This window comes from Ambystoma mexicanum, chromosome 8 (genome assembly GCF_040938575.1).
Source record: "Ambystoma mexicanum isolate Mex_15411 chromosome 8, UKY_AmexF1_1, whole genome shotgun sequence".
Taxonomy (NCBI): domain Eukaryota; kingdom Metazoa; phylum Chordata; class Amphibia; order Caudata; family Ambystomatidae; genus Ambystoma; species Ambystoma mexicanum.
In genome coordinates this window covers 1,608,116,334-1,608,142,496 of record NC_090929.1, presented here as the reverse complement: position 1 = coordinate 1,608,142,496, position 26,163 = coordinate 1,608,116,334, and the positions used below count along the sequence as shown (strand labels likewise).

At 45.7% G+C, this 26,163-nt stretch overlaps 1 protein-coding gene across 7 annotated transcripts in view; it reads right to left on the bottom strand.

Annotated features, from left to right (window-relative positions):
* Window positions 1-3,682: 3,682 nt before the first annotated feature.
* Window positions 3,683-26,163, bottom strand: part of PLEKHS1 (pleckstrin homology domain containing S1) — a 58,710-nt gene continuing 36,229 nt past the window's right edge. For all 7 annotated transcript variants that reach the window (XM_069611858.1, XM_069611857.1, XM_069611860.1 and 4 more), the window contains 6 exons: window positions 24,629-24,706; window positions 18,866-19,075; window positions 18,014-18,112; window positions 15,877-16,012; window positions 11,253-11,344; window positions 3,683-5,032 (listed from right to left, as the gene is read on the bottom strand). In XM_069611858.1, coding sequence (XP_069467959.1) covers window positions 11,276-11,344; window positions 15,877-16,012; window positions 18,014-18,112; window positions 18,866-19,075; window positions 24,629-24,706 — 592 coding nt within the window. In that variant the 3' untranslated portion in view covers window positions 3,683-5,032; window positions 11,253-11,275. The remainder of the gene's footprint in view (window positions 5,033-11,252; window positions 11,345-15,876; window positions 16,013-18,013; window positions 18,113-18,865; window positions 19,076-24,628; window positions 24,707-26,163) is intronic.

Here is a 26,163-nt window from a genome sequence, read left to right as displayed (position 1 = left end):
CCTGGTGCTCAGCCTGGGGAAAGGGGGTAGGAGGGGAGGGGGTGGTTTATGCTAGTCTTTTGAATTTTTGGCTGGCATTCTGGTGCAGTTGCTTGCTGCGTTGTCACCATTGCAGTTTGTGCACGTGTGTTTGTACCAGCATTCCTTACCCCAAATGCAAAGGTTTTTTCCAAAATTCCTGCATGGAATGTTGGCTTTTGAGTGGTTCTGCCTGTGGGTATTGGAGTAGTAGCCCATGGCTGGTTCTTCCGAAAGGGCTGTTCCCCCTTTCTGTGTTTCTCGTTATCATTGCTTCTGGGGCCCTGTGCATTTTTGTTATTTTTTTAGATGGTTTGTGGGGCCTCTTCCTCTGATGGAGGTTCAGCGTTTAGAGTGTATAAGTCATTTTGGACCTCGTCCCATTCTCTGACATGATTCTCCTAAATCTGATATCATATGCTAGCCATGTATTCCCTTTTTGAGCAATTTTTACTTCTCTTATTTTATCCATGTATGCCCATAGCTTTCTGCCATCCTTGGGGAATTTTTCCTCGTATATTGTTGCCAAGATGCCAAATGCCTGTAACCAGCTATCCCAGTTCTGTTCTACCTGGGCATTTCTGGCTATGGCTTTCTCCTCTATCTTTTAGGGATCCCTAAAAGCATCTTTGCCTTTGCGTTGGGCTTCTATAAGTGAAAAGATTTCTATGAACTCTTTGGCCCATATGGCCTCTTTGATTGTGGTGTCAATATTCCATGCTAGGCATCTTTTATAGCTCTTCAGTATTTGAGTCTGGAAGGATTTCAATTTTAACTCTAATTGGGCATTGCAGATCATTGCTATGTCTGTTGGGTTGCCGTTGCTTTGCCCTGTCTGTCCCAGTGGTTCTGTACTGGGGGTTTCCCATGCTTTTAATGCACCTTTTGGGTCTGTTGTGGCTGCTGTAGGGGCAACTGTGCTGCCAGCTGTTGGCGTTGCTGGCACCTGTGGCAGCGGTGTGGCTGGGGCTGCTGTTGTTGGGATTGTTGCTGGTGGGGGGTGTCACCATTATGGTAGGTTCTAAGGGTATACTGGGGTTTGTGGGTCCCTTCTCCCCTCTGTGGGGTGATTGGTTACCCCTCATTTCGTGCAACAATTGTTGCATTTCTGACATATTCTCACATAATTGTGCCAGTTTTTTGTTACCTTTTCTTGCACCTTCTGTCACCTTCTTTCTCTTTGGTGGTGTTGTGTCGTCATCTTGATTGGGTGGCATGGGTGACCCTTCCCTTGGTAGGTCGTACATATTCTCCCTGACCCATGGCCAACCATAGTGTTCCGCCGCCTCGATGGCTGACAGAAGGTGAGGTCCTCGATGGCTGCCAGAAGGTGAGGTGATTTGGGTTTTCGTGCCGGTGTTGTGGGTTCCTGCGATTTCCGTTTGGGACCCATGTTCTTTTTCAGAAAATTGAAAGGCTGGGTTTGGCCCTGTCAGCTGGCTCTGCACAGATGTAAAAAAAACAAGCTCTCTACTCGCTGTGCTGTTGTACCGGCTATCACAAGCCCTTAACTAAAATGACTGTTGTTGTGCTTGTGGATTCTTGTGGGCTTTGCTATGCTGTTTCCCGTGCTGGGTAACTGTTAGAGTGTTGCCCCAAATAAATATTTGGCTTATGCTCAGACAACTGCCTCGCTGCAATGGTCCTTGCTGAGCTAAATTTTCTTTGTGCCCGGGTTCCTGTTCCGGGGATATAAAAATGTTTTTGTTGTTGTTTGTAACTCACTCGCGTGTGCCCATTGTTGGCTTGGGCCTTAGTAATGCATTACAAATGCTGTATAAAACAAACGTTGTCTGCGTGTTGTTTATTGACGCCAAAGGACCTGCTTCAATGTCTGTTCCGGCTTTTTGCAATTTCGTTTCTTAAAGCGAGGTTTCCCCACAGCCTGGCATTTGAGATTGCAACATTTATTTTGTAATTGACGCGCAGCGCGTGTTCCGAGACCACCGGAGAGCGGCTGCCAATGGATGTTTATATTGGTGCACGCGTTTAGCTAATACGCATTCTATTTCCCCTTCACAACCCGGCGTGGCGGCTTACCTGAAATTGACAGCTGACAAAAGACACCGCCTACACTGGGCTGCTCTGCTAATTCCTCTTTTCTTCGTTTGTGCTGAGCTGGAGTCCTGCTTCCCCTCCTGTTACCTGGTCCCGTAGGTTCAGTGGGTGGCCAGGTAGCCAGTATGCGCAGCAGACAGGGACATCAGCAAGGGAGAGGGAGAGAGAAAGTGGAAGCGAAAAGGAAGGTCTTGAGTTGCTTCTGGAACCCGAGGTGGTCCTCTCAAGTTTGAGAGAGGCAGGGAGGCTGTTCCAGAGGGAGGCACCAGTCGAGCAGAGATTTACCCCCCATCTTTGCCTGGACAAGTATTGGGAAGTTGTCCGGCTCATGAGACAAGTGTTTGCCTTGACATTAGACATATCCAAGTATGGCATAGGGGCCAATATATCATTATCCAGACACTCAGACACACATAAGTGTGGGAAAAATAAACTAAGAAGTTGTTTGTGCGATTGTCGATCAGGTGCACCTTACACTCCGAGGGGGCTCATTCATAAAGAAGTTACTGGTATTCATTCTGACTTGCTAGTAAGGATTAAGCCGATAGTAAGCCAGAGTTGCTCATTGTGAACCAAATAGTAACCGTGCATGGGTAAGTCAGAGTTACTCTTGGTAACTTTTTATGAATCGAACAGTCTCTCTACAAGAGGAAGTTAGAGTTACTGCTGTAGCGTCTATTTGAATGAGCCCCTGGATTTTTTTTATGGCGCTATAATTTACATTTATCGTATAATGCTCGATTTGGAATTGCTGAGATCCGTAGAGGTGCTGCAAAGGACAGGTGTAATCTAATCTCTTCGGGTGTGATTCATTCACGCAGGTGTGCCCAATTAGGGGAAGTTGTAAAAATCCCCTGTGCCTAGCAATTCATCTTGCCTCTGGACACTGACTAAACACCAGCTGCTTTTTCTCCTGCACCCCCATGCAGAGTCAACCACTCACACAGCACCGCTCTTTTATAACACTGCTTGCGTGTGTGCATGGCAATGGACAATTATTTCACGAGCATGGACTCGGCACAAGCATAAAACTGGAGACATGGCAAGGGAGAGTTTGAGGTGGGTGTAGAAGATGGGTAGCAGAGGGACCCCCACCCACACCCATAAAGAAAGAAAATGAGGGGAGAGTGGTAAGCATGGAGAAAAAAAGAAAGAGCGGTGAGTGGCTCAGATAGAAAGAAGGTTGGGGCCGCGCGCCCTGTGCATGGGAGCGAAAGGGAGGTTGGGGAGGGGCAGTGCAGTATGGAAGGGGCTCCGCGAGTAGGAGCAGTGCTTGTGGAAGGAGCAACCGTGGAAAGATGGTGCGTGGAATAATGTCCCATATCCACCTATATAGAGTGAAATGGTGCCGGATGCTGGCAAACCACCGGCAGTCTAATAGTCTGATCCATTTCAATTTTACGGGGCTAACCCCCGATATTAAAGCCTTGAGCTTGGCTAGAAGGAGGCCCTCTCCTGGGATGACTTAAGGGTCTACAGGACTTGATTTTTCAGCAAGATACAGTCAAGGGAAAGGACAGTTTTCTGCCAAATAAGAAACATACTAAATAGAAGTTGCAGCTCAGAGACCTATAAATGGGTGATACCAACAGAATGCCAACCTTGGTGAGTACTCAGCAAAGCATGAGTTTATTGTAAAATAAGGTAATACAAAATAGCATTATTTACACACAGGTATATACACAGAAATACTTTACACGTTTAATGTTAGTACATAAGTACCTACTATCATAAACTACACAGCAGTCCCGTACCCACTGAACGCCTTGGATATGCATACATACAGGCTTTAAGATAGCAATGCTGTTTAAAGCTAAAGGTATTTACTTAAGTAAGGAACTAGAATGCAGCCATTTTACACTGAGAGGCGCTTTATCCCATAGGGATCTGGGGTTGGCTTAAACCCAGTCGAAGGAGGCCACTGGCCCGCCTAATAGACCCCTCGCTAAGCAATTGGAAGCCTGAGCCCATGTCATTTACTGAACACAACATACGCCAATGACATTTCACAGTGGAAGGCTGGAGGCCCCATTGTTCTGGTTGGACCGATGGAGTTGAGCAAGTCTGTAGAGGTTTAGTACAAGCGCAAGTCATGGTGAGCTTGGACCATCAATCACGACTGAGTGATGGTCCACGCCGTGGATTGGAAATGCGCCATGTGCTGTTTTCTCTAAAAGGGGACGTTGAACTAAAATCATGATATAGGATGCTCCTTACCCAGCATGACCGAGTATGTACCAGTAGGGTGTGACTTGGTCCAGTGTTCGGGGCATATGCCTAGTAGGTGGGCTTAACGTAGCTTCTAGGTTCTGTCTACCGTGAGGCTAGTGCATGACCCTGGGCACTGTACCCGCTCGTGGCTCCAGCTGGGTCAAAGACTGTTGGTTTATTGTCCACAAAAGTTAGTCTATGTCTTTGTCCCAGCAGTCGATGCATTGTTGAAAAAGCCCATCTTGATACGATCAATGCGATCTTGTGAATCTTCATGCGATCTTGTGGATCTTCCCGTGTGGAATACTGTGGATTTATAAAGTGCTGTGAAGTCACAGGGTAGAAACAGAATGGAAAATTCCAGCTAACAGGGTCAGTTTTATGGTTTAAAGTGCTTTTCATTGTACAGAGAAATTAAGGAAATCAACTCCTCCAAGCGCAATATTTACATGCAAGGCGAGGGTGCACATACTGATGCATCCTACGCAATACTGAAGTGGGTCATCCTCTCCAGTTGGCCAAGAGTCTTTAGGATCCCCATGACATTGAGGGGTGAATACGCCATACTCGAAGGTCATCTGGTGATGGAGTCTTTGTCTTGGGGTGATGAGGTTGAGCGCGATGACACACAATGGCTTGGGTTGTAGCCACCAAGACGTGTGTGGCCACCCCCCGCAGTACCTTTGCTTTATGAAGGTGGAATTCAGCCTTCCTTGAAATGATTCTTGCCATGCAATGGTGTTATCTGCAAAAGGAAAGGGCAAGGTATCAGCGTTACAGGGGCAATCACAAGGAATGAGGGGCAATCACAAGGAATGAGGGGCAATCACAAGGAATGAGACCCGAGAAGCATAATCCTGCAGTCAACGCAAGGGACAGCTTTTTGGGGTTACTCGAGTCTCCATGCCTCAGATAACACAAAAGACTGGGTCAATAAAAGGCTCTTTGCACTATTTCCAGACCATTGCATTTTGGTCTGTTGGGTAGTGTGCTCACCACTGTGCAAACCGGGCCGACCATTACTGCATGTTAATGCCCTAGACCATTATAGTAGGTTTGATTTTCATGTTTTGCGTTTTCAATCGATAATGAAGAAGAAACACATCAAAACAACTCAATATTGCAAATTCCTAGCACATGTATAACTATTGCGAGTAAGCATAATTAGTCCTGCTCTTGCCTCAATTTAAAACATACTGGGACTCTGCCACAGTTTTCTTTCTGCAATTTTTGCCTTTGGATCCCATCTGTTTCTTTTTATTTCCAAGATGCCTTCGGGTGGATGTTGCACTTACAAATTCATATAACATAACATAAATATAGGTTTGGTGCCAATGATATAACCTTTATTTGTTATTCTATAGACTGTGGTGCAGTAGGAAATAGCAAGTGCATTTGAGGTACCTGTTGTGATGAGGTCACAAGAGAGAGGATAGGGGATGGGGAGTGGTAAGGCCTGGGGCCCCGGGACAATGACGCGTTCCATGGCGCTGGTAGCACTGGCAGCACACGGGGGGATTCCTTAGGGCACGCATCCTACCCATAAGCTTGTATGCCCGGTATCTTGTGATGACCAAAGAACCCAAGCATGGTGCGCATGTCAGGAGACTGACAGTGACCCATGACCCACAGTATATCCCAGGAAGTAGAACTTGGGGTCAGAAAGATGATGCTTGGGAATTCGGATGACACCATTTGCAGGCCTACAATCAGTCATGTGTTGTCAGGTTGCAGCAAGGAAACATATCCCACAATCCTCCAAGGGTTATACACATTCTTATTATTAGTTTTATTACGGTGTTTAATGAGCGTGGCCTTTACAAATCATAGGGGTGGGGGCACCCAGTGTCGGAAGTAGAGATTAAAGAGAGCGGTGAGTTATATATCTATACATTGGGCTTCATTACGGGTCCAGCGGTAACCCTGCCGGTGCTCCCGGCAGGTTGCTGCCAGACTGGTAATATTTTACCGGCGCCTGACTTGCTGGTGCCACCGGCTCATTACAAATCCTGCGGCCCGCGAAGTCAGGCGCGAGCAAATTGTAAGTCCCCATTCCCATAGCGTACTATGGGAATGGGGACACGGGAGCCGGTGCTTCCGTGACCAGTCTGCCTACCGTGGCAAGGTCAGACCTGTCCGGCACAGCAGACACGGCAAGCAGACTCAGAGTTTGCAGATCCGGAAACAAGGGTGCCGGAGAGTTTACTGGGCACCCTTGTTTCCGGACCGGCAAACCTAGAATGAGGCCCCACTGTGTGCAGAATGTATTATAAAGGCTCCTGTAAGATTGGCAAGGCCAGCACTCCTTCTACGGGATTGTGGCCCAACCTCTAAACCTGACGCTCTGAGCGCTGAGCATTCAAATGTCACAGGTTTCCTTGAAGCCTGAGGCTGTCTGAATTCATTCCAGAAAGGTCCGCCTCCCCTGCAGAGCGTGCGCCAATCAAGTGTGCAAGTGTTTCTCACAAACAGTGTGCAATGTTCAATTTAAGCCCAGTGGTCGGAGTGTACGAAAAGAAGTAGTGGAACTTTGATCCCTGCTGGCCTGCCGAGGGGTGGACTGGGAGCAAAAAGAGGCCCTGAAAATAATGTTCAAAGTGGCCCCATATTACACATTTTCAACAATCTCAAGCCTTTTCCTATGGGAACATTTGTAAATGCCACACAAAAGAGGCCCAGGGTGCAGAGGCCTACCGGGAAATCTCCAGAGTTCCCTATAGGCCAGTACACCACTGGGCCAGCTCCCGGACCCCACAAACGCCATAACCACGCCCCCTCCTTCACACAATCCAAACCCTCAAAGAAACCCACCTGCTGTTTAAGGCAATGTTGAGTGCAGTGTTGAGGTGCAAATTTCAACTTCTTCCTTCACTTTTATTTTAAAACAAAACCATTCTGGAACGGTTTCCTTTTAAAATAAAAGTATAGGAACAGTAAAACCTTTCAGTAGAGGAGCACTGCTACCGGCCACTTCGGCCACCATTTAAATCCTGATTCCTCTGTCTCTCTCTTTTCCCATAAACTCTCCATTTCGGTCTATATTATAGCCGGTCAAGTGGCACAGCGAGTAGAGCGCTCGCTTTGACATCCGATCAGGCGGGGCCAAACTCAGCCTTTCATCCTTCCGAGGTCGATAAATGAGCATCACACACAGTGGGTAATAATAAGCAGCGTTCAGATACCTGAGGGTTCGTAGCACTATATAAATGCCAAATTATTATTATTATAATTATTATTATTATTATGATGCAGAAGGGGAAACGTTAAAATCCCTGTTCCCTCCTCCTTGTGGTCATCATACTAAAGACAGGAATAAGGACCATTCCAAGGGGCTGTCTTGGAATGTAAGCTCAGACCACTGGGCATGTTTATGCAAATCTCCACGCTCTTCGGAACGTTTGTGATACGTATGCTCTGGTCATGCCTACCTGACGGACGAAGGGCGAGAGGAAGCTCCAGGGGATTCGGCGTAGGTTTGGTGATCGACATGTGTAACGGAAACGCCAAACTGCGTGTTGTGACCTCCGCACGACACCAGAGGGTGCGTGCTGAGTCACATGTGAAGTGATCACATGTCCTCTTTAATAAAGGGGGCACGTGTGTTCCCACTCGCCAGTTGCCTCCCAACTCCCTGTCTGTAGAGCGTTTGTGTGCTGTGGCGCTGCGCGTGCCATGGCCCTGGACAGGCCGCCCTGCCTCCCAGGGCAACCTCATCACGGCGGGGGCCGGACTGGCTGGCCCCCATTACACTGTGATTCATGCTGGCCTTGGTTCTCCTTAAGTTGCTTATCTGCTGTTTATGCTGCATAACATTGTTCCTATTCTATGGAATTACATTGAAATTGCCTGGCAAAGAAGATAGTGGGAGGACTCAGCAGTGCATGGAAACCTCCAGGTGTATTAATACATTTCTATAGAAGAACGAACATGAAAGGTCATGATGACCTGTGACCCATAGGCCAATAATGAGCCAGCATCCAACCCGCTCCTCTCAAAAGAGCCACATATCACACTGAGCATGTGCATGACGCGTGCACACATACCATAACATACAACAGTAAGCACTAGTGCCATGTTATGGCCTATGGCCCCCTTCCCTCCACCCCCTCTTCTCGGGCACGCCCAACCAAAGGTCAGTGGAATCGCTGCAATATACCCTAATTATTGGCGGGGTGTTGTCGATGACACATCTACTCCTGGATTGGAGTCTCGCCTTTACAGGAAGTGCCGCCTCTGCTGCCGCTGTGCTGTGATAAATTGCTAGCGAAAAAGTACCTTACCTCTCCTGCATTGTCTAAGCTTCAAATGATTGCCGACTAGTTAATCAACAAAGGTGATATCTGCAGGGAGCGGTCAGATAGCGAGGGTGTGCTCCTTTCCCCCGGAAATGAATGAATGGGAGAACGTATCTGGCAAACTCTGCCCTACGGGCATTGCCCAGCGTCACATTCAGAGGGTGTCAATTTCCTTATTATTTGTGTCATTTCCTAGTATAGACGAAAACAGCGCATAATGAAACTATGTTTCAAGAATGCGTTTCAGAAATTGACATCTTAGTAAAAAACCTGCTCACAATGGGCTTCATTGAACTTTAAGAAGTACCTTTCACTTGATAGCTGAACGATGAAACATTGCAGCACAGTTATCTGAAATCCTTCTATCACACATGTATCAACCGTAGCACACCATGCGAGACCCGATTCACAAAAATTTGCATTGAGGACAATCAGGAGATGCTGGCGAGGATCTAGGATTTGGCAGGAACAGATCTGGAGCACGCCGCTGTGAGACATATGTGCACGCTATCATCTCAGGGATGCTCCAGGCAACTCAAGAGTTGCCCCAGTTTTAGGCTTTGTGAATCAGGATAAAGCAAGCAGAAGAAAATCGGAGATCTTCACAGGCATCTCCTGATTTTCTCCATTGCAAATCTTTGTGAACCAGGCCCATGCCATTTCATTATTAAGGTTGCTCATTTGAGAAAATTGTTTTGACAGCACCAACTTCAATGGAGGGGTTTCTCTGTGCTAGAATTCATGGAAATCATTCCTGTCCTGTGCAGTATTTGCACTGGAGAAAGAAAGTAATTTCTGTGTGACTAGTAAGGGATAACCAGTAGGCCTTCTACATTTCCTCTGAACCCGATGTAGGAGGAAGGCTTCTATATTGTTATTGAATTTCTGTGGGTACAAAATATACTGCTTATTTACTGTTAATAAAACAGCTTTATGAATCAGAACTAAACATTGACCTATGGACACAGTAGGCTTCCATCCTTCTAGTGCGCGGCTTTGAGGAGGCCTCATTCCTGGATTCTACTCGAGACTTTCAAGATTTATTTTGACATTTTTGGAATGGCTGAAATAAATATTGCGCTGAAGGACTCGTCTGCAGAGTCGGAACACCCCTTGTGTTTCTCTCTGTCTCAATTTATGTCTCTGTCTCTTTCTATGTGGGGCGAGAGTCTGCTGTCCGATGTGCGTTTGCTCAAGCCCCCCCACCCGTTGTTGACAGCGTTGCAACTCAAGGCAAATAAAAAGATGGTAGTGGGCTGTGTTTTTTGGCAAAAGCAGCTATTAAGAGGAACAAAAAATGTTGTTTTCTGATGGAAGGTTATCGCTTCGAAGCACCGCTATTAGAAAGGGGAAGGCAACAAATAGCACCAATGAAGGTTGATGCACGTTTCCTTCTATCATGGTGATATGTCTAGGTTGGGATAGTCTGGTTATCAGCAAGTGGGTGTTCCGGAGGGCTGAAAGACACCACAAAACTGTGGTGGCCAGGTACTGCAATTGGGTAGATTGTTTAAAAAATAAAAACATGCTCATGATTTTCCATTCAGTCAAATGTAGATGGTTGCCTGAATTCTATGGAATTTCATGTCACAGAAGAAATGGAGGCTTTTGGGCATGATATACCCACTTGTCCATTTCACCAATAGAGGGGAATAAGCAATTTCTGAAGCTTTTCACATGGTAAATGTTTCATTTCCGTCTTTCTTCTTTGTGGCCGTGAATATCACACCCAATTAGGATACCCAGAAAAGTTTTGGCTGCCTTATTTGGCAACATTGTTGGTGTCCAAAGCAAAAAACACAAAAGCCAATTTCGGCCAATACTGCAAAATTGATAAGGAATTGGACCAAGTGGCGACGTGGAATTTTATGTGAATTACTACAATTCTCTTTACCAGTAGTAATGTTGCCCAACCTGACAGATGAAGACTACAACATCTTGCAGCAATGCCCCATGTTTGGTAAACCAATCCCCCACGTGCAGAGGGTGGTGACTTGTTGCCAGGGCTTGCGCTCGGGAGACCTGCAACTGGGAGACCGGTCGCAAGTTTGTTCCCCCATGAAGTGATGTCTTAAGCAAGACATCTCGCACGACACGCAATTTAATGGTAGTAGAATAATCACTGGACATGGAGGTGGCTCACAGAATCTTACCTTCACTACACATCATTTAAAAAGAGAGCTACACTTGCCAGTCTTCCTGCTCACTCCAAGTAGCAGGATCTGCCCTGGGTTTGTTTTTTAAACCCCATTCTGTTTTATTCTGCTTCTTTTTTCAAATACAAATCTTTCTTTTGTTTTAAAGTTGATGAAAGGAATTGATCAGTACGAAGGCTGATGTCCGAGACTGTGGCAATTGGTTTTTAAACTGGGGCCAGTGCAGTCAGGATTGTAGGAACAACCCTTTGCTATAACCAATCCAAGTCCTGATCAATTTCAAGATTTAGTAAGTGGTCTTTGCACCTGGTGCACATATGCAATGCGCATTATCATGCAGGAACCCCACATTTCAATAAGTACTCTTTAAAACATACTGTAGTCTGCTATTTGGCTCCAGAATCAAGGGGCGTTATTTAGGTAATGTGACAAGGGAGGTGCTTCATACTGCATTATATTGAGTTTACACTGCCCATTTTACCAGTGAACATGTTGGCACCTCCTCTGAACCTACCTCTTAGATGCGTGCACCATCCTTTAGCGACACTGGCACCCTTCAGCGTGTAATATATCGGATTTTGGGACACGAAGCACCGTAATCCTCACCTACAAAAATACATAAAAGTGGATGTCAAGATATTCAAATGATGTTACAAGACATTCATAGGAGTGGGTTTTAGACTCATCTTGCTTTATAAAGTCGTATTTTGCAGTTCATATCCTAACCAAGGTTAGATCGGAGCAGAAGATAGGACAGAGAGGGCAGAGAGAGAAAGAGAGAGACAGAAGCTGAGGGAGCGAAAAGAGAATAGATTGAGAGAGATACAAAGAGGGAGAGGAAGAAAGAGAGAACAGGAGCGTGTGCAAGTGACAGAAATATAAACCTTGCAAATATTTCGGAGTAAAACACTTCCTCAAATAAACAGACTTGTGGAAACACATCAAGTTCATCTCAAAGGTCTTTAAAGTTGTGATTCCCAAGATCTAAATCCACTCCATAGTTTCAGGGTATCTTAAGGAAATGATTGTGGGTACAGTGAATCTAAATAGGAGTTACGTACAAAGTCATTCGTCATTCTGAAAATGTGATGGGATTATGGCCTTCGAGGATTGGAGGGGGCAACCCACTATTCTTAATAGTTTTTTGTTCAGGTGTTTTTGGGCCGGTGTACTAATCAAAACCATAAATATGTGGGACAGGGAGCAAATCATGGGTGTAAAAAAGCTCTATTTCATAGAAGGTTTTGGTTAGAGGTAGCAGCTGGTTGCTCGTGTCTGTTACCAATCACGGTTTCTTAAAATGCTGAAACGTTCTATTTTTACAGAGATTGCATAACAAATGCATGTCAAGACCCAACACTGGGGATCAAAGATCATATGAGTTCACTTCCTGTTTGGTTTTTAGGTGTCGGCTAATGATGATCTGATCCTGCGGAAAAGCCTTCGCCCTCTGATACTGCAAGCGTGGAGTTTGACCCAGTGGGCGAACTTGAATGTGGCCTGGTGTTGTGAAATAAGACTGCATCAAACATTGGCTTATGTTGGAATGCCAGTGGTTTGGTAAATGCCCTGTGTAAATGGATACTGATGGGTGACAGTCCTTTAAATCACCCAGCACATAGGGATATTAGCAACCGGCACTGGGAGCCAGCCAATCAGCTCCATCGAACACCGCACTAAATCCATCGATGTACGTCCGGGAATGCTGCACCTTGGCGTGCCCGTATGTCCTCAGACTATCCCGCTTCAGGCTGCCTTCCCCTCACTCCAACATTCAACTAGTTTGCCACACCTCCCGGTCTGTGCCACTCCACGTCTTTGTGTCTGATGTCTCCATCGAAAGCAGGAAGGGCCTCACTACTGAATGCCTTTCTGGCGAATCTATGGCAGCCATCTTTGATTGGGCTGCAATTCCTTTTAATGAAAGGGCGTCTTGCTACGCAGGCATTTCATCAAAAGGAACACTTACTTTACAGCATTAAACAGTATTAGCAGCCTGAACAAGCGGCAGTGACGCAAATAGCATCAATGATCAAGGTGGAGTGGAAGTACATGGCCAGGAACATCCCTAAGCCTTTGAGGAGAATCTTGTTGATCTCAGGCCAACCAGCTCGGCCTAGAGGGATTTTACTGGCCATGCAACCCTCAGCCTATAAATATCTGCTGTCCCCTTTTGATTGTTAAGTTATCAGGTTCATAATAAGAGCAGACATCTTCAGTTAGTTTCAGGAACATATATAACGTATGATACATTGTACTGCGTTATGCACAGTGGCATTTACTCAGCTGTAGTATGGTCTTGTAGTGCTGTAGGATTGGCCAGGGGTGCACTGCGGCATGTATCCCAGTTTTAGAGAGAATTTTCATTTCTGTGCTAATTCCCTCCAACCTTAGAGACCCCCAGCTCTTTTGCTGGACTTTAGGACTTTTTAATTTTAACCCTGGAGTGAGTGAGACCTTTTTCTCACTCTGTCATGTGTTTTGACCTGATTTGGATTGTGTGTTTTTGCTGTTTTTGGAGTTCAAGATGATGACACCCAACCCCTTCAGTGCAGTGTCACTGAGAAATCCTTTACATTTCTCATAAGGTTTAAATACTTTTTCTTGTGTGAACTACTGTTCCCAAGAATAGTAAAGTGTAATTGACTTTACTTACCTTTTCTCTTTGTAGGTCCAGCACACACCATTGTATGTGGAGTGCTCGGGGGTTACGTAGTAGCCCCTTATCCTACATTCTCATGTAACATTGGTTATTTTAACCTCACTACCTTAAATGGCTGGTGGCAGTGGTTTAATTTTCCTACCATTGTGCTTTTCTACCGCAAGCTGAATCCTCAGCTGCAGTACAGCACCCATGGGTGACCATTTTGTCAAAATGGCCCTGGTCTTCTTTGTTCACCATTTCCTGTTTGTGAGGTCTTTCTTGGGTTTTACCCTGCACGTTGAGCCAGGTTTGAGCCCTTTGTTCATTTTGCCTTTGGCGGGCTTCAGCCCTGAATCCCACCTCTGACTCCAGTGTGTCTGGAAAGGCAAGATGTGAGGGAGATTCCCGAAACTACTTGTCCTTAGTCTCTAGGAATGCCTGAATGCAACCAGTCCTGATTGGCTGGCTGCTGTCCTTCCAGGACAGCCACTCTGCTGTGTGATTGATAGCCTAGGCTGTCCATGAATGGGAGAAACCTCCTTAAAAGGCCAAGGTTTTGGGACTAGAGTCAGAGTCGACCACTGGGAGAAAGAAACACCCGATGAAGAAACCGTGAACGAAGCTTGCTGCATCCTCCTGGACCTTTAAATTGCACGGTGAAACCCTGCTGCTATGCTGAAACTCCTTTTTCAATTCGACAGAGAAGCTCCGGAAGGGACGACTTCTTCCCTTGGGTTAGTGGGACCAACTAGCCCTGAGGCGAACTCCACTGGACCATCTCCCCCGACTGGCTGTACTTCTTCGCTGCTGCAAGAATCAAGTGTCAGGGGTCGAGAAATCCGTAGCTGAGTGCAACGTCTGAAATCCGGCCAGAAGCTCCAGGAGTCTCCTAAGGACCCTCCAGAAGCAGGACGACCAGAGCTCAAGTCCTCTCACCAGAGTGCAGGACCCAAGGAGTGAAGGAAGCCCAACCGGTATCCAGGATCCACGACTGTGCTGTTTATCGAGCACTGAAACGGCAAAGTGACGTTGAACCGAAAAGAGCCCGTAGCTGCCGATGACCTCTGAATTACTGCCACAGGAGGCCTCCAGATGTCCTCCCTCTTGCCCCCACGACTGAGGCTCAGGAACATGGGGTCTGCACCGGTGTAACAGGGCAGAATCCAGCTGGACCCCTCTTCTTCAAACCAGAGGTACTGTTTAGGCTTGGGCTACTTACCTCATTGCCTTTTTAGCTGTGCTCTTCTCAGCTGGGAATTGCATTGGCTTACCTGTAGAGTTGATTCTAACTCTGCTTTTCACAGGCCTAACAGCTTGTGACCCTACATGTGAATTTTCTTCAAACTCTAACTTTGTGCAAGACTTTTTTATCTAAGAAGTGCCTCAGCCCCATAGACTGTGCTCCAATTGACTTTGGCTGTCCTGGCTCCCTGCAGACTCTTCTAGTCCATTGACTTTGATATTGTTTGTCCCTTATAGGTGGAAGCTTGTTGTATACGGTTACTGCTGGGAAAGGCTTGTCTAGATTTCATTGCAAGATTTAGTTTTCTTCACATATACTGAGAACCCATTTATCATTTTCCTTCCTTAAACCTTTCCTTTCTGCAACCTCATAATCTGCAAAGTATAAGTGTGATCTATAAACGCTGTTACTGTCCTTGTGAATAAAGTCACCTCAGGTTGTAGGACGTGTGTAAGACGCATATCCAAAGAGTATCCACTAACTTGTTTGATTCTGAAAAGTATTTAAAGTATATTTACAGTGTTACATATCTTGCCCTTTTTAAAGAATGCTTATTTAAAAATGGATGTTAAATAAATAACTATTTATAACTGAAACCTTGAGTGTAAGTGTTACTTGGCTACTTGTATTTGTGGATTTCACGTGTACAGGTCTACAGATCACATTTATCCCTCTTGAGAAAGTCCTGGCTGCTCAGTCACACTACCAACTTGTGCAGTACAGGCCTATACCAAAAGGTGGGTTACCTAATTCCAAGTAGATAAGGGTTGTGTAGTCTCACACAGTGTTACTACATCAATTCTTGCCTAACACCCAGTTCCCTGCAGACTGTGGTTAGAGTGCATGGGTGGAATGTTGCGTGGTTGGAGTATGTCCTAGGTTGGAGCATATTGTCACATGTCATGGTGTGTAGGTCAGAGATGTGAACCAATTGTGGTTCTGCATTCATTTCCCATGCATTATGCGTGCGTTTCTAGGGGCAGAGAGTGTCAGTTTCTGATCAAGCAAGCAGATGAGCTTCAGATCAGACAGGACAAGCTCAAGTCATGCAGGGATAACTCATGCAAAAAGAGCCTCAACGCTTCCAAGTTCCTCAGGATTATTGAGTTTTTTTATGCAGATAATTATTTAATTACTTTTTAGCTAGACACTTGGCCATAGCCATCGAGTGCCACCAGGTGGAGCAGGTAGCAATGAGTGGCGGCAAGCTGCAACCCATACACATGTAATGGTACTTTCTTTGGATCTCACCTCCTTGCTTCTGGCCATGGTCATGATTTTGAAGACGTCTTCTTTGATTTGTATTCCAATATCGTTAACCGCCAATATGTGGTCCCCAAAGTGAAATGGGCACCCCAAGTCCTGTGGGCCGCTCCACACTGACACACTGCAAGGCACAAGGAGAGCACAGAGATGACATTGAATCACTTACATCCATCTACGTCATACACAGATAGTCTTCTGGCTACTGACGGCGTAAATAACTCTGATCCAGAGTCACTACATTCAAATACATTTCTGTGGACAGCCTGAAAACATGGAGTGGATTTGACTCGTGAGGACCAAACCTGCAGACCTCATATCTACAGGCCAAATTTGCATTCAAGAAACATCACTTAGCAGGTGGACATTCTGAGAGGGGATTATGGTGGTTGCTTGACGACTGACCTCGTCATTCAGACCCTAAAAGTGGGACCACCCCTGATGATCAAGACAGAAGCAGAGGCCATGAGTGGAGACAGAAGCAGAGACAATGAGGGGGGACAAAAGCAGTGACCATGAGTGCGGACAGAAGCAGAGGCCATGAGTGGAGACAGATGCAGAGGCTGTGAGTGGAGACAGAAGCACAGGCCATGAGAGGAGACAGCAGCAGAGGCCATGAGTGGAGACAGCAGCAGAGGCCATGAGTGGAGACAGAAACAGAGGCAATGAGTGGAGACAGAAGCAGAGGCAGTGAGTGGAGACAGAAGCAGAGGCCATGAGTGGAGACAGAAGCAGAGGCCATGAGTGGAGACAGAAGCAGAGGCAATGAGTGGAGACAGAAGCAGAGGCAATGAGTGGAGACAGAAGCAGAGGCAATGAGTGGAGACAGAAGCAGAGGCAATGAGTGGAGACAGAAGCAGAGGCCATGAGTGAAGACAGAATCAGAGTCCATGAGTGGAGACAGAAGCAGAGGTCATGAGTGAAGACAGAAGCAGAGGTCATGAGTGAAGACAGAAGCAGAGGCAATGAGTGGAGACAGAAGCAGAGGCAATGAGTGGAGACAGAAGCAGAGGCAATGAGTGGAGACAGAAGCAGAGGCAATGAGTGGAGACAGAAGCAGAGGCCATGAGTGAAGACAGAATCAGAGTCCATGAGTGGAGACAGAAGCAGAGGTCATGAGTGAAGACAGAAGCAGAGGTCATGAGTGAAGACAGAAGCAGAGGTCATGAGTTGCAACTTGAAGAAATCCTTATCCTCATTTTTAACAACGGAAAGAGAAATAATGCCATATTCTACGGACAATGGCACTTGAAATATTGATTTGGGATACAAAAGCATTCGTCCAATAATCACTGATACATTCCACCCTGTGTGGGCTGATAAGTAAGATCTAAATATAATAAATTGAGATGAATAGCACGCAATGTGTAATTATTACACTAGCACATCATATATAACTCAGTGGTATGGCGAGTAAGAACCTGGGAATGGTACTTTGATACAACAGGTCACCAAACACCATCATCATGATTGGGGGTTGTATTAATGCAACAAAAAAAGCCTATTAAATATGATAGAATAGAATTGTCCATTTCAGTTTACAAGCCGCACATGCCACAGCGCCACCTTGTGGCATCGCTGGAAGCTCACCTTTAGTCCAGTGCCACAGGGCAAGTATTATGGGTAGGCGGCCATTCAATGAAAAGCTTTCATTTTGAGTCTGCTCCGGTCCACTGCTGCAAAATATAGTGGCTCAGGAGACCAAGTGCACAGGGTGTGTCACTCCCACTAAGGCAGTGGTGAATCACTTTAGCTCCATCTCTGCACAAGCGTTAGCGGCTGGGGACTGCGACTTGGGAAAGTCAAGGGGGCAGAAATGTACTGTGGAAGAACCATGGCAGGCCCCGGGCTAACGGCAGGCCCTCAAGTAAATCTGACATTGTATGACAAATGTCACAAACACTTGGTCGCCCTGGCTCTACTTTGCTACCACTTCCAGTGGACGGTTGAGTGTCCCTGAAGTTGAATGGCTCGCTGCGTTTCGAGAGATTAACCACAGATCACCAGTGGCCACTCTTTCACAATGGGCGGTAAGATGGGTCCCCACCAATCCCCAATGCGAAAGTCAAGTGCTCTCCCAGTGACCAAGTTGAGACCATGGGTCTACAGGTGAGAGTGTACCTACCATATTCTTTGTCCAACTTCCTGGAGCTCCATGTATGTACTGAGGCCATCCCTGGGTAAAGAAATATCCTCCTCCGTGAACAGACTTGCGTCTTCAAAGCTATAGAGGAAAAACAAAGCCTGATTAAAACATTGTGTATATTCACTGAGTGAATCAGATAATCATCCCAGGAAGATACTCCGTCACTTTCAAAACATTTGCTTCAGTAGAACACAGTCTATTAGCCAACTTGCATTAAATCGGGGTTGTCCAACTGCAGGCATCGAGGGACGGATCCATGTCGGGTTTTCAGGACACCCCTTATTAATATTCATGAGTTAAATCTGCATATGCAAATGTTTCCCATATGCAAATGTTAGAATTAGGGATATCCTAAAAACCCGTCAAGATCCCAGCCCTTGAGGCCTGGAGTTGGACGTATAGTTCCATGTCACAAACAGTGTGGGCATGTTAAAGTAGGCCATGGAACTTCACATCCCGTTGCGGTGTCCCTTAGACAAGTAATGTCAACGTTGGAAAGCATTCCTAAGGGCATGAGCACTTAGAGCCTGCTTGTAGACCCGACTCTTTTCTATCGGCTGCGGGTCAGTCCGTTGGGTTGCGTGGCATGCAACCATGACCTTATCCGTGAGATGTCTGCTCGATGGTAAGCGATCACAAGATGCCATCTTTCATGGGACGTAAAGATTTACTTCTCATGCAAACCATGCTACAGGCATGTTCTCTAGATCTGAGGTAGAGGTCCAAGGAGACAATATGAGTACTATGTTCACAAAGCATGGGAGGAGCCGGACAGGACTGGGACCACGTCATGCAGAGGACAGTGGCAAAGGTTTAAGAAAGACGCCTTACCTGAAGAACCTCCCAAGGGATGGCGTGCTCCGTCTCTTTTTGCAGTTGCGTCTCCCTATGCTGCACCTCTGCTTCAACGGCGAGGCCTCAGTCGCGGACCCCGCCGTACAAGTTATGTCTTCATCCATGTCAGGGGAGAACACAGGGCAGATGTCGGAAGGACTGTCTTCGGTGCCAAGCTCTGCGTTCAGGTTCAACTCATCAAAAGAGCTGCACAAACAACAGGGTGGTGATTAGGGAACGCTAACCCAACATATCATGCCCATCTCTTAAAAATTCAACACAAAGCACCCCCCGCCAATCCTATCTACTAGATGTCCCAATAGCCGACTATGCCATTAAAGGCAGAAATGTTCACTGTCATGGAGACAAGCTATGAAATATACACACAGAACACATGCACGAGACGTAGAGGAACATCACTTCCTGCCAAATCCCTTAAAATCAACAACGTCCAGTAGCACTTCTAATCCGGGACAACGGCTGCGGTCTTATTGTACCCACCGGTGAAAGATTTTTGTGGTGCCACACCCGACAAGTGGATGTCCAGAGTAGGATCTTGACAAGGGAATACTACGTAGACTCAATGCGATTACAGAGGTGGTGGCTTATTGTACAAAAGGACTGAATACCAAAAGTTCAACTCCCAAAAGTCTGACCCCCAATTTTCTGCGTATATATATATATGTGGGGAGGGTAAAGTGTATAAAAAATGTATATGGGTAAGATGGGGGTCTCCCCCCCACATATATATTTTCGGAGTTGAACCTTTGGGATCGGTAGAATCACGCAGATCCGGTTAGCACATCCATTCAAGAGGCCTGAAGCCAACGTCTGCATGAGGCTCTGGTAAAGGCAGGGGTCAAGTCCTAAACATAAAAGTGGGGGGACTCATCAACGAACGCAAAGGGATGTGGCCTCACCACAAATTAGCATATCAAGGTGCAATCTGCTCATTTCCTTAAATGGGCTTTGCATAACCCCCCCAAATTGCACAGGACGAATGGCATTTGCCTTTTATAAAATCAACACACACACAAAACCAAGAGAGGATATTTTCTTCTAACAGTGTTTTTGAAAACATTCAAAAGTGTGCCTGTTTTAAACTCCAAAGACCAATGCAAATGTTTTCCCTGGAACTTGCAGTGCTGAAATGGGACATTTCATCTTTAGTTGTTTATTTTTCATCAGGTTATATAGTGCAGTGGTGAAATGTCCGGCCTGCAAACCTGAAGCGGTTCGGTCCCGAGGTCGGCTTTGATTCATACAGTTCAGAGAGCATTGAATGTTTCTCATTTTAGCTGGGGGGGACTGAGTTCACTCTCTGAAAAAAGTGGTTGGACTCTGTCCACCCGTGTGTACCCTCAACTTGCGCCCTGGGTAAAGGTATGCCCAAAAGCGGGCAGAGGGAAAAGCACACACTTCTCGATGCGTTATACAGCTCTTGATCCAGACAGGGTGCTCAAAGTCAATACAGCGGCTTGACTCCTCTTGTTATCCCAACAAGGCGTTTCTGTAAATTTTGTACGATGGATCTGCAAATTCAAGATTGTTTGTTCACCCAAGCCCAAGCTAGTTTTTTTTTTCTGGTGCACTTTTGCTTCCTTTCTGCTAGGCATCGTTCTCCTTTAGAAAACTATGCTTGCAAGGGTCTCCATCGATGTGTGGGTTGTAGACACACATGCATTCTATGCGGTGACAAGCCATGATCAATATCCTTGACCACGGATGATGCTGCATGCCCCACCACAGAGAAACCACATGACCATGGTCTGGCGAGGCCAGGCCGTGATCCCTGCTGGTATATTGCGGGATAGCAAGAAGCGGTAGGTGCCGCTATCACACAGTGTTCGGCTCTGAAGACCCCTTGGCCAGCCCCACTAGAAGAGCTGCTATTCTAGAAGAATCGTACAGTGGCAAAAGGGCAGTGGGTGGGGACAAGAAAATTGAGTTTCTGTGGAAACAGGACTCTAAAGGGAATAATCCTCGCCCGTTACCCGTACTCTCTATTTAAGATTGAGTGGAAGACTTAGGAAAACCTAACAGATATTTTAAAGTTAATTTTCTGTAACATATTTGATCATTTTTACATTTGAGCTTTTTTCTTAAAAAAATATTATCCCGATTTTAGCTTTTTTTCAATCATAGAAAATGTTGGGGTTATTTATGAGGGTATTTTCAGGCAGATCCCAGGAGATTGCTGCTAAAGTGCATTTTGCCATCAGTTGCTGCCTTCAGGGGCCTGCGTTACAAAGCTTGATGTCCCCTCCACCCTGTGGGCGCAACCAAAACTATGTGTTTCACACCCTACTGCTTCCATAACTAGATGCCGAAACATATATGGGGTTGCTTGTGGTCTCGTACAGAAGCGATGTGACCTAGCAGTTTGGGCTGGTCTGCCGCTTTTGGGGTTGGACCTAGCCTGGTTTGTATATGGTCTTTCCCCTTCTGTAATGGCTTGGCAGACGAAGAACGATGGTCTGGAGGGTTGCCCAGAGCAATGCCATCGGTTAGGATTAACCATCCCCTCTTGTGTTGTGTTAGGTCCAGCCATCCCCTCTTGTGTTGTGTCACACCTACACGTGACAAAGCACGCAGTGCTGTGTGCAACAAATTATCAAAATCAAATTAAATGAAATAATTTTTGGCTTTATGAAATATCTGCATATTTAAAAAGGACATTTTAACAGAAGAAAATATTGATCTGGACTAATTATTTCGTTTTATTTTGTTTTAGGGCTAATTCAAGCAGAATCTGCAGCAGGTTTGGGTCTATTTGACCTAAAACATTTGACCTAATCACATTTGATCGTATTTATTTGACCTTCTTTTTCGGTCTAAAATGCTGGGGAGACTCCCAGATCCCCCCCTCCCCACTTCCCCTCAACCTAATCTATATCCTTGCCCACCCCATATATATATTTAATTAAATTTGACCCAAAAAAAAGGTCAAACAAATTCGATCAAATGTTTTAGGTCAAATGTTTTTAGGTCAATTATGCTAATACCTGCCAAAGCACTCCAGAAGCGTTACACTAAAACAAAAGATATGGAGTATTTCATGAAGCACAGATGAGATCATTGCTACATATTGCGGTCCGCCTAATAGCCGGGAAACGACTATTGAATCAGATCTCATTTGTACTTGCTTAATTAAACTGGATTCCTTTGGAGGGGAGGATGGGCGGGATAGCATGCAGAGCAGCTGCTCTACATATACATGTACACTCAGACAATTATTGAAAACAGCTGGTGGCACTTGCTCCCTGGGGAGAAATCAAAAATTGATCTTGAATTGCCCGAAGTCTCTACAGCGTAGAAACCCTGACAAGCATTCTCAGTTGTCATCTCACGATTATGGAAGTCTTCGTCATGGAATATTTGGTTAACTGCCACCTTACACGTTTTTCACAGAAAATTAAAAACCTTTTTGTTTCCTTAAGTTTCTGTTGAATTGTTTTTGTTTGCTCACTTCTGATGTGGAGTTCTTTTGTGGTTCGCTCCAATGACCTTGGGCAGTGGTCGGCATCATTAAATCTTATAAATAAAAAATATATAAATATTAGCGCGTGGGATATAGAAAGGTTAGATATGCATTATTTAACCTACACAGTACTTTCTATATTTTCCATGTGATCACAACCTGTAATTAGGTGGTATTTCAAAAAAAGAGGGGCTATTTAAAAACCACTTATTTTTACTGTTCCCACCATACCTTTAATGAGGCCTTGAGAGTGGGTCCTTTCGCTGCAGTAAGATCACACCAGTGCCTGGGGATTCTGATGCAGTCATTAGTGTAATGTGTTAGGAGATGAGCGCTTCTAACAGGGCAGTTACTTGAAATACAAGTCTTTGCAAAAGAGGTCTGCAACCTTTGGCTCGCCAGATATTTTGACTACGACTCCCATCAGGCCTTGCCTGCATAATGAATGCTGGGGAAGCATGGGCGTTGCAGTCCAAAACATGTGGAAGCCACAGTTTACAGATCCGTCCTACTAGGAAGTCAAGATCATAACTCCCTCATGCCAACCCTCCATCATGGCAGTGTGAGGAACACTGTTGCAAATGGGATGCTAGATCTGAAGGGTAATCATTGACGGCATTGAAAGTGGCCCAGGCCTGTAGTGCGTTTGAATTAGAGATGGGTGGTTCAATCCTAACACCACACTTGACATTTATCAGGCTAGCCCTATTGCGTCATGTGTGTATGGGGACGAGTTTGGAGAAATTCTTCTGTACATTCAATACAGGCGAAGGCAATAGATTCCTTCAAAATATTTTGGGGGTTGTAAAGAGCACCACAACCCATTTGCTTCACCAAGAACCTAGGCTGGACTATATAGATGACCACATAGGCTTCGAGCCCCTGCTATTTTGGATAAGGCTATAGACTCAACCCAAATATAATAAATGATTTCAGACACTGTAAGGGACATCTCCTGGCAGAATTATCTGCAAAAAGCATTCAGAAGTCTTGGCCTTCCGAGTCTTTATGTCACTCCTGCAAGCATTTCCAGCGATGACTTATTCCAGGTTTGGCAAACATTTTTGGTTGGTAGAAGATTGGTTACACGCAAGACCAGAGTCCAAGAAAGTCTGTTATTAAATAAAATGATTATGGCTGTCATGGGCTGAATGCAGACCATCTACACTGGTTAGTCAGTAAACGCAAGAGGAGTGTTTTGTCCCTTACTTCCTTTTAAGGGCAAGCCGTTTATTGTCAGTGATCATTACGCACAATGGCAGGAATTTGGTTGTCCCAAAATTATGTTTTCGGTGTCCATGTAATGTTATTCCAACAGGCGATCTAACAGACTTTTTTGATTTTTGTGTCCACTATTTTATCACACATGGTTGAGGTTTTTAATACCGATTCTAAGGACAGTCAAGGCTGCAATCAAATATGTACAGGCATTGCCAACCAGAGAGGCGGTGCAGCGGCTGTATACATGTTTTCAGAAGCAATAATGCAGCTAATTGCGAGAAACTGTTTGAATGTTTAAGATCATAATGGGTTCATTGTTGGTAATTTAGGTAGGGTGTTCGTTTATGCATTTTTACACATGTTAATATTGTATTTTGGGCACCTTGTGAGGTGTGTTTTTGACATGTCTTTTATGAAGTTTTAATGTGCTTCGAAATAAAGTTTTGTTACAGTTCTATTCTCATTGTGCAGTTGAAAGAGTCTAACTCCCAAGACTCTATGGATTTTCCTTATTTATTTATTTATTTATTTATTTATTTATTTATTTATTTATGGGCTTGGTAAAGTGCCAGCATCCTAATAATGTAGATATCCACGGGGCTACAGAAGGGTGACGTCCGTGATACAAAGTTAGGGTGCTGAGCAATGGGGGACGGGGATTTGTGGCTGTTGGTGGACAGGGATTGTTCCTGTGGGCGAGAAACTTGATGTGAACCCATTTCAAAGGCTTATTAATCTATCATGCATGCTGTGGTGATGGTCGGCTGGGGGTTTTGCAGTCTCAGCTCCGCAGTGATGGTTTGCTTGCTCCTAAATCACCTGGGTGGTGATGTGATGATTGGCAGGCTGTTCAGAGTCTGGGTGCAGCCCTGGGCACTGAACAGGGTGTGCAGAGTACGGGTGCTGGCGTGATCGCTGGTAGACTGTTCCAGAGTCTAGGTGTTATGGTCAGTGATTGGCTGCGGGCCTTTATGGTCAATTTTGGCTGCGGGCCTTTATGGTCAATTATCAGTCCAGGAAACGTCAGATAACTTCCAATAAACAGGGATTGTACTTACACAGGTGGGTTTTGGGAGCTGGACAGCGTTCCTGCCCAGTCAACGTTGCAGTAGATGCGGCGATCAACAAACTGTGCTCTGGAAGACATGAGAATTGGCAATAGTCAGTCATTCAAGAGGTTACATGAGAAGCAGAATGTATAGTTTGTGATGCTCATCTCACAGGCTGCTTACACCTCCCATGCACACATACAAATCTTAAGTGCTATTATCAATTTTACTAACCAACGCCCTGGCTGAAAAAGCAACACCTCTCCCCCCTCTGACCCCCCCCCCCCACAGACGAACAACGCATCACAAGGCTATGAACATAGCAAAGGCTGTGTTATGAAAAAGAAAGCCTATCAAAACATACTGCACTCCCAAAGACGTGAAGGTACAGGATTCTATAGCTGTAACCAGAAAGCCAGTTGTCGAATAGATTTCAACATGGGATGTCACTGTTACCGCCTCGCGCTCCTCAAGGCTAACCTCTTCCTTTTCCGCGTTTACTATATCTTCAGGTTGGGGCGGTCGCGTGTTTGGGTGGGATAGGAAGATTCCGTCACTGGATGTTCCATCGTGGGAGAATGTCACAACTTTTTTGCCATTGCATTTTGCCACAAATATATGTGGGGGTAGGTTAGGGTAATAATAAAGGCGGTGCTGTGGAAGGTCTCCCCCACATACATTTGTGGTAAAATGTTCTATATAATAAAAAAAAAAGTAAAAAGGAATCTATGCATTTTTCATCATGGGAAGATTCTGGATGGAATCACACAGAAGCCTCTTCATGTAACCCTGATGGTACAATGCAAAAGTGCAAACACTGTATTTGCAGCGATTAGGCGCGGACTCTTCTGTTTCTTCGTTCTAAATTTGGGTAATATGTCTTTATATCACTTCACATTCCATCGCTACATCTACATCTGTTTATTTGGTTTGGCTTTGCTCTTTTTCAGGGAGCAAGTGGCAGAGGGGTTAATAAAGCTTAAAGGGGGGATGCATTTACAAAATGGCGGGCGGTCATAAAATAGAAAGAAAGGCACCAATGGAGGTGCCCGAGAGGAAAGACAGATGTAAGTGCAGAGATGAAAAGAATGGACTCTAAGGGCCACATTACGAGAATGGAATAGCTCCACGGCTACTGCCTCCGTTCCGGGATCCATTACCGGGTTCCTGCAATGGGGACTTACCGGGTTACTCCGACATAGGAGGACCCGGTAAATCCTCCTTGCAGGAACCCATCTCCATTCCCATTTGAGCCCATATAGGGCTCAAATGGGAATGGGGAGGGAGGTAATAATGGGCAGATTACATGTTGCCCGTTGTTGCCTCCCTCGTCCCCTCACGGGACCCGGAAAGCACGCCTGGTTTTACCAGGCGTGCGATCCGGGTCCCACGAAGGGAAGCTCGTAATGGGCGCAGCCGGAATGAAGGGGGTCGGTCCCGTACCGGCCCCCTTCATTACGGGAGCGCCAGCCTTATAATGAGGCCCTAAATGTGTATTTTAATAGCAGACAATGGAGGGGACTGCACATTGCCAGAGATAGGCA